Source organism: Entelurus aequoreus, linkage group LG25 (assembly GCF_033978785.1).
Source record: "Entelurus aequoreus isolate RoL-2023_Sb linkage group LG25, RoL_Eaeq_v1.1, whole genome shotgun sequence".
NCBI classification, from domain to species: Eukaryota; Metazoa; Chordata; class Actinopteri; order Syngnathiformes; family Syngnathidae; genus Entelurus; species Entelurus aequoreus.
In genome coordinates this window covers 20,629,946-20,643,380 of record NC_084755.1, presented here as the reverse complement: position 1 = coordinate 20,643,380, position 13,435 = coordinate 20,629,946, and the positions used below count along the sequence as shown (strand labels likewise).

Below are 13,435 nucleotides of genomic sequence, written 5' to 3'. Positions count from 1 at the left end.
TTTTTCATGTCTCTGTGTCAGCAGCGGGGTCCACTACCATAGCATCCCTTTTCATTGAGATGGCGACGGATAGTGCGAGCTGACACTGTTGTACCCTGTGTCTGCAGGTCAGCCTGAATTTGTTCGGAAGTGGATTGAGGTTCTTTATCCACAGTTCTAGATCTCTGGAGATGGACTTGTAGCCTTGAGATTGTCCATGCTTTTGCACAATCTTGGTTCTCAAATCTTCTGAGAGTTCTTTGCTCTTCTTTCTTTTCTCCATGCTCAGTGTGGTATGCACAGCTTTTGTCCATTTTAACTGGCTGCTAGTGTGATTTCTATATTGCCATCACCTGTGTGTTTAATTACAAATTAAAGGAGCATCACATGCTCAGAATACAACTATTTCTTACAATTTTGACAAGGTGCCAATAATTTGGTCCAGTCCATTTTTGGAGTTCTGTGTAAAATAATATCAGATTTGGCTTTTTGGAGGTTTTTTTTTTGTGTTTTTCCAATGCAAACAAAATAAATACACATGTGAATACCAAAGCATTTGTAATTTCAACAATTTTCTGGGAGAAGTGGTCCATTATCTGACAGAAATGCAGGGGTGCCAATATTTTTGGCCACGACTGTGTATATATACAGTACAGGCCAAACGTTTGGACACACCTTCTCATTCACAACACAACTGATGGTCCTAACCCCATTGATAAGGCAAGAAATTCCACTAATCAACATTGATAAGGCACACCTGTGAAGTGAAAACCATTTTAGGTTCTCATCGAGAGAATGCCAAGATTGTGCAAAGCAGTAAACAGAGCAAAGGGTGGCTATTTTGAAGAAACTAGAATATAAAACATGTTTTCAGTTATTCCACCTTTTTTTGTTAAGTACATAACGCCACATGTGTTCATTCATAGTTTTGATGCCTTCAGTGACAATCTACGATGTAAATAGTCATTAAATATATATATATATATATATATATATATATATATATATATATATATATATATACATATATATATACTTATATATATATACATATATATATACTTATATATATATATATACATATATATATATATATACATATATATATATATATACATATATATATATATATATATATATATATATATATATATATATATATATATATATCCCCACTGAGATAAATACCACAAGTAATCATTGGCTTTTGTTCTTTTATTCAACGTTCACAATATTGTGTCTTCATTATAATACCACACACAAATGTCAACAGGCTAAAACAATATAAAACATAACTTCCACAATTGTATTTATTTATAATATGTACATGCGCTCGTTTATCAAGAGGCCTAATCTCTCCTTTTGCTTGTTTCCAAATGTGCCTTGAGAGAGTTACATAGAAATTTCCCTTGCTTCCTTGTTACCTAGCAACTGTTGATCTTACAACCAATATACAAGTGCTGGGATTATCTTTTACATGTCACCAATGAAATAATACAGAAAAGTGGATTCTGGTTGGAGTGCTCGTTCAGATTCTCCTGTTTGTCACCTATTTGTCCCGAGCTCTGTTAGGTCAGGCTGTCCATGGTGGGGAGGAGACCGGTAGTCTGATCTATGCAGGTGCAAACTTCTTGGCCTGGGCTCTGACCCGCTTCTCATAGTCCATCCTGTTCTGACTGGAATAAAAACACAATAGTACTTTTTATAAAATTGCTTAGGGAATCTTTAAATATTTGATTATTTAATCCTGAACCCCTTGTTAACAGCATATTTACGCGGCATGCGCCAAAAACAACGGACATTTAGCCATGAAAATATTGAGAAGCTGCAGATGCTGTGTGTGCCGTGCTTCTATTTGTTCTGTCTTTTGACTCAACAAAACTGGACGGTCAAGCATTACCTTTGGTACACAGACATACACACCATCTAAAAGTTAGTTTTTTTATAACACTTTATTGCCCTCAAACATGAGATATTAAGATATTATAAAATGTTTTATTGTTAACTTAACAATACCATATTTTTGTAAAGCTTATATATGTAGAATTTGCTAGCATTGTTGTAAATCAGATAATGTATTAAATTTGTAGTATTGAATGCTACGTACATTTTGTTCTACAAAATAACGTGTCTAGTGCACAGTAACTAAAAAGCAAAAACTATTATTGGCTTCCATTTAAATTGTTTTTTACCTAAAAGCCTTCATATATCCAGATACTTATTACGTGACTTTGTAAAACGGTAACAAAAAATATATTTTTTAATAATAAGAACAAAACAAATAATATTGATTTAATAATTGTAGTATTGTGTACATACTGATACTATAATAGGTACCAATAGGATGGGCATCTGGATCGATCACCCCTGCGTTGCATGTTTTTGTAATGTCTGTGGTAATCTTCATTATTAACTTACAAACCCCGTTTCCATATGAGTTGGGAAATTGTGTTAGATGTAAATATAAACGGAATACAATGATTTGCAAATCATTTTCAACCCATATTCAGTTGAATATGCTACAAAGACAACATATTTGATGTTCAAACTGATAAACTTTTTTTTTTTTTGCAAATAATCATTAACTTTAGAATTTGATGCCAGCAACACGTGACAAAGAAGTTGGGAAAGGTGGCAATAAATACTGATAAAGTTGAGGAATGCTCATCAAACACTTATTTGGAACATCCCACAGGTGAATAGGCAAATTGGGAACAGGTGGGTGCCATGATTGGGTATAAAAGTAGATTCCATGAAATGCTCAGTCATGCACAAACAAGGATGGGGCGAGGGTCACCACTTTGTCAACAAATGCGTGAGCAAATTGTTGAACAGTTTAAGAAAAACCTTTCTCAACCAGCTATTGCAAGGAATTTAGGGATTTCACCATTTACGGTCCGTAATATCATCAAAGGGTTCAGAGAATCTGGAGAAATCACTGCACGTAAGCAGCTAAGCCCGTGACCTTCGATCCCTCAGGCTGTACTGCATCAACAAGCGACATCGGTGTGTAAAGGATATCACCATATGGGCTCAGGAACACTTCAGAAACCCACTGTCAGTAACTACAGTTGGTCTCTACATCTGTAAGTGCAAGTTAAAACTCTCCTATGCAAGGCGAAAACCGTTTATCAACAACACCCAGAAAAGCCTTTGGCTTCGCTGGGCCTGAGCTCATCTAAGATAGACTGATACAAAGTGGAAAAGAGTTCCGTGGTCTGACGAGTCTACATTTCAAATTGTTTTTGGAAACTGTGGACGTTGTGTCCTCCGGACCAAAGAGGAAAAGAACCATCCGGATTGTTATAGACGCAATGTTGAAAAGCCAGCATCTGTGATGGTATGGGGGTGTATCAGCGCCCAAGACATGGGTAACTTACACATCTGTGAAGGCGCCATTAATGCTGAAAGGTACATACAGGTTTTGGAGCAACATATGTTGCCAACCAAGCAACGTTACCATGGACGCCCCTGCTTATTTCAGCAAGACAATGCCAAGCCACGTGTTACATCAACGTGGCTTCATAGTAAAAGAGTGCGGGTACTAGACTGGCCTGCCTGTAGACCAGACCTGTCTCCCATTGAAAATGTGTGGCGCATTATGAAGCCTAAAATACCACAACGGAGACCCCCGGACTGTTGAACAACTTAAGCTGTACATCAAGCAAGAATGGGAAAGAATTCCACATGAGAAGCTTAAAAAATGTGTCTCCTCAGTTCCCAAACGTTTACTGAGTGTTGTTAAAAGGAAAGGCCATGTAACACAGTGGTGAACATGCCCTTTCCCAACTACTTTGGCACGTGTTGCAGTAATGAAATTCTAAGTTGATTATTATTTGCAAAAAATAAATAAAGTTTGAGTTTGAACATCAAATATCTTGTCTTGTAGTACATTCAATTGAATATGGGTTGAAAAGAATTTGCAAATCATTGTATTCCATTTATATTTACATCTAACACAATTTCCCAACTCATATGGAAATGGGGTTTGTACTATGTGTACAGTACAGGCCAGAAGTTTGGACACACCTTCTCATTCAATGAGTTTTCTTTATTTTCGTGACTATTTACATTGTAGATTGTCACTGAAGGCATCAAAACTATGAATGAAGACATGTGGAGTTATGTACTTAACAAAAAAGGTTAAATAACTGAAAACATCCTAGTTTCTTCAAAACAGCCACCCTTTGCTCTGATTACTGCTTTGCACACTCTTGGAATTTTCTCGATGAGCTTCAAGAGGTAGTCACCTGAAATGGTTTTCACTTCACAGGTGCGCTTGAAGCTCATCGAGAGAATTCCACGAGTGTACAAAACAGCAATCAGAGCAAAGGGTGGCTATTTTGAAGAAACTAGAATATAAAACGTTTTCAGTTATTTTTCCTTTTTTTTGTTAAGTACATAACTCCACATGTCTTCATTCATAGTTTTGATGCCTTCAGTGACAATCTACAATGTATAGTCATGACAATAAAGAAAACACATTGAATGAGAAGGTGTGTCCAAACTTTTGGCCTGTACTGTATATCTCAGATGCATGGCAATGTATATGTTGGGGTCCATGGCAAGGTTCTGAACTGAAAAAGCTGGTGAAACCCTTCTCTGAGGGAAATGTGTGTAAGGATTTACTGTGAAAATCCAAATTAAAATCCATCAAGGAGTCATCACTAAAAGGTAATCAATCATACCAGTAGATTGTGTAAGCCTCTGCTTGTGCTGGGTCTTGAATGTTGGGCTCGTTCAGCAGCTCCTGGATTCCCAACAGGATCTAAAATGTGATTAAAGTTAGCAATGTAATGACTGGGGGCACGTGATCTAATATGCTGTGTAACTACGCTGAATATGCAGGAAGACCACACGGCCAACGAGATCCTGTATGCACTCTCAATTAACAAACCTGTTTGATGGTGATGGCAGGCCTCCAATCTTTGTCCTCCTCCAGGATGGACAGACACACGGTGCCAGATGGGTAGACATTTGGATGGAATATTGGCGGCTCAAACTTGCCTGATTGGTGGGGAAAACAAAATGTCCAAAAGAGTTTCCTCAAATAGAATCAAACTTACTGTATATCACCAAAGTGAGTACGCCGCTTATATACTCAGGGCTTTGAATCGATCGCAACTGGACTGTTCAGATTGTCTTAGAAGACGTACAGTGACTCATCCGAGCAGGCTTCATCCATTCATGCTCTCAGGCGTAGTCTAAAATTATTTTTACATGCACAAAATCTATTCAATCCAATCTAAACCTTGGTTGAATTCCAAATCCACTGTTTACATGGACACTATATCAATTGATCCAATCATGATGTGTGTATATATACAAGCGTTTAATCAGACTAAACCATCCAGTTGTTCTTTTTTGGGAAAAAGGAGAAACTCATTTGTAATATGTTGTAAAGAAACGCTGCACGTCCTCAGCACATTTGCTCCTTGGTCGCCACATATTTAATTTTCCTCCATTACTTTCATGGACTTGTTTTTACAACTCTGTTTTAACCTTTCAACTGTCAAAGTCAAAAAGTTATCTTACTGATTTGAAAAAGAAGGTTGTGTCAGTGCCACACCAATTATGTCCTAAACATGTGCAGTGAATTTGATTTTACCCCAACGAATGAATTAAATTTATTTCCGAATGGACCATATCAAATGAGACTCTTCTGATTGACGTGTTTTATATGCAGCATTTTTCATCTGATTTGGCCTTTATTCTAATTGTTTCCATGGCTTGAGAGGGTGTACTAGATCCAACATACTTAACAATGGGTACAAAAGTAGTCAGACCCCTTTGCAGGATGCAGGATGTTTAGATTTGAGGACAGCTCAAGAAAAGAGGCTTCAAAGCTTTGTTTGTACATTCTTAACATGTACAAGACACATAAGAACTGAAATTACATTTTCGGCACAATCCCGCTGACGGGACCGCCAACGGATCAGCCACTTAGGGCGCTCCTTAAATGTTTAACTCTTTGTTTCATTGCAGCCATTTGCTAAAATCAAAAAAGTTCATTTTATTTCTCATTAATGTACACTCAGCACCCCATATTGACAGAGAAAAACAGAAATGTAGAACTTTTTGCAAATGTATCAAATATCAAAAAGTACATATACAAAAGTATTAGAGGGGAACTGCACTTTTTTTTAAATGATGCCTATCGTTCACAATCACAAGAGACAAGAAGACAAAAGGATTTAGTTTTTTTTCGCTTTCTAACATAAAAATTGGCTCGTTCTACATGGCTAGCAATGCAGCTGATGGGAGCAATCATTTCTACCTCAAAATCACTTTTGAAAATGCATTCAAAAACCGTCAACAATACTTCATTTAGGTTCGGTAACCTGTATAATAGTACAATAATCTTCTCAATTCCCCCCAAAAACGGATGAACTCGCTGGACTATATGGACAATATAACACACATCCATAAATGTGAATGCATATGCAAAAGTGCAATATATATATATCTGTACAGTAAATCTGTTTATATCTGCACCTTCTTTTGTAAATGCAAACACTCTGTACCTTATTGCTCTTTTATCCTACACTACAACGAGCTAATGCAACGGAATTTTGTTCTTATCTGTACTGTAAAGTTCAAATTTGAATGACAATAAAGGAAGTCTAAGTCTAATAACCAAGCTGTAGCGACATTGTTATTGTAAGAGCGAACACTGAAGAACTCTTTTCTAGCGTTCTAACACATCGGCGTGCTACGGTATAGGGAAGCGTTGGTTTTCATCCAGGATGGCTTTAAAGGGGTCTGAATACTTTCCGTTCCCACTGTATTCCCTAAGGTTGAAGTTGGGCCAGAGGTCTATCCATCATATAGAACTGACATGTTGGATCTAGCACCATCCTCTGATACATGAGCTGTCCTATCTAAAAGGTGTTGCTCACTGACTGAGCGACTCCGTGCGGAATGTCCTCAGTCATAAAACCCCACAATCCCTGCGTGTTGTTTACATTTTTTGGTCATGGCGCCGGAAGTTGAGCTGCTTTCCCGGCTTGTTTTGCAAAGCAGTAATCTTTAGAGATGGTATGTACGGCCATTTAATGGTACTAGGGACAAGAAAGGGGAATATTACTAATAATTGTATTTGTTTTGGTGACTAAATAATGTAATGCAGCAGTGTTTTTTCTGACGAGAGTGCGTGGAGGAGTCCACACGGTAGGGCTGCACAAATAATCAACATCAAATCAACATTTAGGTTTTAATTAGTGCTATAAATAACCGCAAGAGGTGGAGGTTTTTTTTTATTATTCGCCATCACCGCCATTTGAGTGACAGACATGTTCGCCAATCAGAAGTTTATTCATGTCTCCCATCAAACGGAGAAAGAGGTCTCACTCTATGCATCGCTCTCAGCAGAGCCATGTATAGAGAGCGTATGGCCAACTCGGTTTCAAAGTTGGCCTCAAAATAATGGGGCTTTAGACCAATCATTTAGGAGATCCTCTGGCCATACTCTCTCTGATTGGTCAAAAGCCCATCACGTTACTACAGGCTGTTATTTTGAGGCCAACTTTGAAACCGAATTGCCCATATCCTCTTTATACACGGCTATGTCTCTTAGCACCTGAGTGTGCTCTTTTACAGTAGAAGTAACTGAGTGCAGTGAGCCCTCTTTTCAGTCATCCACAATCTTTGTCTCGGTGGGCAGAGAGTGAGAGTGCCAGCTTTACACACAGGAAGCATGAACAGAAAGCCTCACGACTTGCCGCAAAGTAACAAATATTAAGAGGAAAAATATGATTACAAAGCCAAATGTGCCGTTACGTTATTATTTTAGCTTCAAACTGAATGGGCAATCAACAAATAAAAATAAAATGTCCAAGCTACATTTTCCAACTGGGAAAAAAATGCACTTTAAGATATAGAATATTTGTTTTAGTAAAATGTTTGCTTCCAGAAAGGAGTTTTTTGTTTATTAATTTAAGATAACTAAGCTATTTACCTTCCAACTATAGTACAATGGTACACAATTCTACAGTAATGACAAATAAAGATTGATATTATTTCAAATGGTTACTTGCAGTAATTCCATATATTGGGATTAAATTACATTATAAAGACTGTAGTTTTTATCGGTTATTTCTTCAGTTTAAGAGCATGATGTAGACATATATTAGGATTAAATTACATTACAAAGACTGTAGTTTTTATCGGTTATTTCTTCAGTTTAAGAGCATGATGTAGACACAAGCTCTGAGTCTGTCCGCGTAAAGCTAAATATTTTTGTAAGTAAATTATTGCATATTGTTCTAAAGTGTGGCACCTTCACTCACGAATGTTGATTGACAATCTGAAAGTAAAATGTCTTCCTTCGCTTATTTTCTCTGTGTTATGCATTTATATATATAAAATATAGAAAGTGCAAAATTGAATCACAATTTTGGAAAGAAAAATTGCAATTAGGTTTTACAAAAAAATCTTGCAGCCCTACCGCACGGTCTTCAATTGTGAGCTTGGACTACGTTTCGCCCAAGTATGTTTAGGCCTTAAACTTAAAATGACTCAAACAGCCATTATAGTCTAAATTGTACACTGTTGTTATATCCATTTCTATTGTATTGTCCTCTGATGATAGTTGCTTAAAGGAGCGCATTCACTTTTGTGAGATACTGTAATATAGATTAAGATGGTTGTGACATTGTGCTGCAGTTTGTCATGGGGCAGCTGTGAGTGTACTCACATTTAGGCGGAGAGGAGGGGTAGTCATCTTTGAAGAGCATTCTGAGTTTATACAGTCCTCCCTCCCACAAGGTCTGACAAAAAAGAAAAATAATATTTTTCAGCAAAAAAAAACCCACTGACAAAACACATTGACATTAAATGACATCTGCTGGGGAAAACCAGTTGTTATGCAAATTATTAAACTGTACTTCTAGGCAAATACACAGGCCTTGCAGCGTTCTGCTCAAAGGCTTTGAAAGACATGCCACCAAGTTTTATAATCATTAGATACTTATGGGTGAGGTCTCTGCAAAGATTCTTGATGGCAGAACATTGTTTCAATTAATCTTGCTCAAATTTTACACTTGTGCTTGTCAGCTGTTTATCAGCTGAATATGCTAAAGCTACAGCATGTGTTTTGCAGAACACTTTGAACAGTGGCCAATAAAGGCAAACACGCAGCAAGGTTTAAATGCTCCAAACACAGGAATGATTCAAAACCAAAAATCATAAACTGGGAAATCCTACAAATTAACAATGCTGCAAAATGTTGCAAATGCTAAAAACACACAAAAAAAAAACCTGCATGAGACATATGCTGCAAGTTCCCGGAACATAAGAGGTTTGCCATGGAGCACTTTGTCTCATTTTAATTATTATTATGAGCTACGAAAAATTGTTGTTCGTAAATATTAAAACAAAAATATTGCAACCGTGTTGAACAAAGACATCAAAGAATGATGTCAGCCTTTTAGAAATTATGCTCATGTCTTCAAAGATGGTTTAAAGACTGGTGGCCTGGTAAATTTATTTTTTGTTGCAGCATTTGTTTCATGCTTTTGTTTTTTTGTCCAACATTGTTTATTTGCAGCAATTTTTTCGGTGGCATGTTTTATTGTGTGTTATTGAGTTTTGGACCATTTCTGTGCTTGAAGCGCTTGCCCAGTCAGCCACCGTAGCATTGTGCTGTATGAGAAATTTCAAGTCAATTAAGATCTGCCATGTAGTGTATTTGTCAGATAAATAATAGCACTGACTACACAACCAAATGATCACCCTTGTATATAGCAGCTCAGGAGTAAAGGATTCACACCATGGGTGTCCTAATTTTTTTGCACTTTGCCTCACAATGACTACGTTTTTATACTGCAGGCCAAAGTGAACCAAACCTGATTGTTTCTAAATCTGACTTTTAGTTTACAAGTACCGGTAAAATGTGATCTTCATCGCACTCCAGTATAAACGCGTACAGGCCCCAAATGTGGCCCCAACATCACTTGCATGCCCAGTTCAATAAAGTGATAACAAAGAAAGTTGACCGGATTTCGTAAAAGGAGGAGGAAGCCGCTACAACAAGAGAAAACATGGATGCCACAAATCAGCGTGTTAGTGTATTTGTGCCATGGCTGTTGTGTAGAGGAAGTGGACCGATGACGGAAAACAACTGCAGGAGGAGGAAGAGAATTGCAAAAAGGAAAGTAAACGTGCTGTGCACACAAATGACGTAGCGCAACCAAAGATGACGTAAACATCGCAAACAGGTCGCATTGCCGTTCAGGCCCAGTTTACACTGCACACCAAATCAGATTTTTTTTGCCCTCAAGTGACACAGATGGCATCTTTTTGCCAGTCTAAACACTCCAAAGTGCTTAATTTTTGTTTTTGCCTCAGATTTGGGCCACATCAACCGGTAGTCGGAATCCAATTGGAATCTGGTCTTCAAATGTGACCTGATTGCGACTTTTTCACCATCTTTGGGTGAGCTACGTCATTTGTGTGCACAGGAAAAGTACTTGCAACACAACATCCAGTTTCGGTGAGTCTTTTGGCAGCGGAATTTTCTGTGCATCACTAGTCAATAGTGCGCAAATAATAGGCTATATATACATACAGTACAGGCCAAAAGGTTGGACACACCTTCTCATTCAATGCATTTTCTTTATTTTCATGACTATTTATATTGTAGATTGTCACTGAAGGCATCAAAACTATGAATGAACACATGTGGAGTTATGTACTTAACAAAATAAGGTGAAATAACTGAAAACATGTTTTATATTCTAGTTTCTTCAAAATAGCCACCCTTTGCTCTGATTACTGCTTTGCACACTCTTGGCATTCTCTCGATGAGCTTCAAGAGGTCGTCACCTTTCCTTTTAGTGTGATTAAATTAATTCCTTTTCCGGTTGACCTATGACGTCACCCTAGCCATTTGCGAATCCTTACAAATTGTTTTAACTGATGTCCGCTGTAATATTGGCACAATTTACAAATATTACGTCTCTAATGGCTATGCTGATGTTAAATAGCAGACAGCATCAAGAAATTCTCTTAGATTGCGCTACAAACATGACCCCACTGCCAAGAATGTATTTGCGCTGATGCAGGTCGGATGCAATGAAAGACCAGCGGAAGAGTTTTTACGAAGGAATTTTCAGACGAAAATCATTTAAACAAAACTTCTGAATGTCTTAAAGTTCATCCAAAAGGCTCTGTGGTTTGATGGAAGGAGTTTTAAAACCGAAGGAAAAGGCCGCTCGTGCCCCGACGATATCCAGATGATGGTTGCTATTGTTCTGCACTATCTTCCCAGTAGTGCGGAAAGTTAATAAGTTGACTTGCATAAATGCAGCGTGAAGAGCTTTGTGTACGCTTTATTTAATATACCTGCTTCATTCTATTTGATCTCATTCGTACTTCGTTCGGGAGTCCGAATTAAGCCGGCGTTCTCCATTTCCTTAGCTACCCTCTTAAACAAATCTGTTTCTTTTTTCGACCATCGATGCACTTCAAAATGTTGTGTTCTTTTAATTTGTGAAGCAAATCCTCTTCATTACAATTGTTGCTATGTTTTTATCGAATGGTATCTGCTTGTTGTATCCCGCGCGTTGAGACTGGCGCATGCGGGTACGAAGGGTCATCTCCGGCCGCACACACGCCCTTGAGAGATCTGGTTTCCAATCGCATAATCCAAGTGCGTTCATCTGACTTTTCAAAAATCCAACACGATCGGATTAAGGTGTTTCCATGGGCTGCAATAAGCTTATTTAGAGCCGAGCTATTTGAGAAGTCGGACTAATTTAGTGCATGGACAGGTACTGAGTGTCAACATAGTCTTAGACCGAAGTCACATTTGAAAAGATCAAATTCTGCTCAGTGGCCTTGTGGTTAGAGTGTCCGCCCTGAGATCGGTAGGTCGTGAGTTCAACCCCCGGCCGAGTCATACCAAAGACTATAAAAATGGGACCCATTACCTCCCTGCTTGGCACTCAGCATCAAGGGTTGGGGGTTAAATCACCAAAACTATTCCCGGGCGTGGCCACCGCTGCTGCTCACTGCTCCCCTCACCTCCCAGGGGGTGGAACAAGGGGATGGTCAAATGCAGAGGTTAATTTCACCACACCTAGTGTGTGTGTGACTATCATTGGTACTCTTAACTTTATTCCAAATCGAGTCAGACTACCTCCTGACGTGGCCCAAATCTGATGCGAAAATATCAAATTTGAAGCACTTTGGAGCGTTTAGACTGGCAAAAAATACCCAATCCGTTGTCACTTGAGGGCAAAACACTTCAGATTTGGTGTCCAGTGTAAACATGAATTATGAACATGATATGTGACCCCTTACTCCTTTCTTTCCCGGAATGGCACACTCCCAGTTCATCAGATTCATGGTCCCATCAGGATTCTTGGTAGGCACTGCCACAAAACCCTGTGTGAGAGAGAAATATTTCAATCTCAACTTGTGTTCATTTATGATGGTAGTAAAGCCACTACTTACAAATGGGTGGTCTTTCCTCCAAGCTTTGCGCTCTTGGGACAGTCTGCTTAGAGCAATGCCAGACATTACTGCTCATTTACCCCTTCACTGGAAATAACACATTTACACCAAATTAATAATGAAATCTACACCAAAGAATGTTACTTTCACAAAAGACAACACGTCAGCAAATGACGAGTCGTCGCACACGTTAAGAGCCATATGACAGTGTTCATTTAACGGTTAAAAAGGGACAATCGGTAGGAAGTGGATGGAATTACTTGACTCGGCATACATTCACAAACTCCTCCTTACCAATTCAAATGTAAAACGACGTAAATCTTCAAGCCAAGCTCACTGATTATTGTAGGGGTAAATGTGAAAATGTTGGATGTGTTGTTACGATTGAGCCGTGCTAGCGGCGACCGAAGAAAACACCCTTCGTCGTTGGAAGAAAAACACAAATAATGGACCACTAGGGACGTAAATGACACCGATTAAACCTCACTTTGTTTAACATTCCTCTGGTCGTCTAAAACGAACTTGCTGGTGTTACTGTTGCCAGAGGTGTCGTATATGGAGCAAAATAACCCGTCTCGAGTTCTCGTTATAGTGGCTAGCATTTGGCGAAAAAAAGAGGACCCCAATTTGTTTATTTCGGGAGGACCTTCAGGCAGTTTGATGGACAACCCAGGGACGTGATATACGTAATCGTCCAAGGCTGGCGGCCATCTTTGTTGTGACGCTGAACTGACGAAGTCCTTAAAATGAGTGCCTAAGATCCCAAACTTGCCCACATTTTCTACATAGCGATATTATTTTTGGGACACTAAGAAATCGAAAACATTTTTAAACATAATAAGTGTGTGGTGGGTATTTTTGTTTATTCACAAATGTAGATTTTTCAAAGCAAAACCATCCTTCCTCTACTCACTTGTTTATAAAAAATAATGGACAAAAAAGAGCTGTGGGACTATAGCAACTAACAAACTAAAGATGCTAGAAAACCACTAGTTTATTT

General features: G+C 38.4%; 1 protein-coding gene across 1 annotated transcript; it reads right to left on the bottom strand.

The window, feature by feature from the left end:
• Window positions 1–1,183: 1,183 nt before the first annotated feature.
• On the bottom strand, window positions 1,184–13,084 carry LOC133642746 (SUMO-conjugating enzyme UBC9-like). Its single transcript, XM_062037108.1, has 7 exons — window positions 12,730–13,084; window positions 12,436–12,522; window positions 12,283–12,366; window positions 8,675–8,747; window positions 4,877–4,986; window positions 4,668–4,747; window positions 1,184–1,655 (listed from the first exon to the last, which is right to left on the bottom strand). Exons 2-7 carry the CDS (start codon window positions 12,499–12,501, stop codon window positions 1,592–1,594), a joined length of 477 nt encoding a protein of 158 aa, XP_061893092.1. The 5' UTR covers window positions 12,502–12,522; window positions 12,730–13,084; the 3' UTR covers window positions 1,184–1,591.
• Window positions 13,085–13,435: the final 351 nt, after the last annotated feature.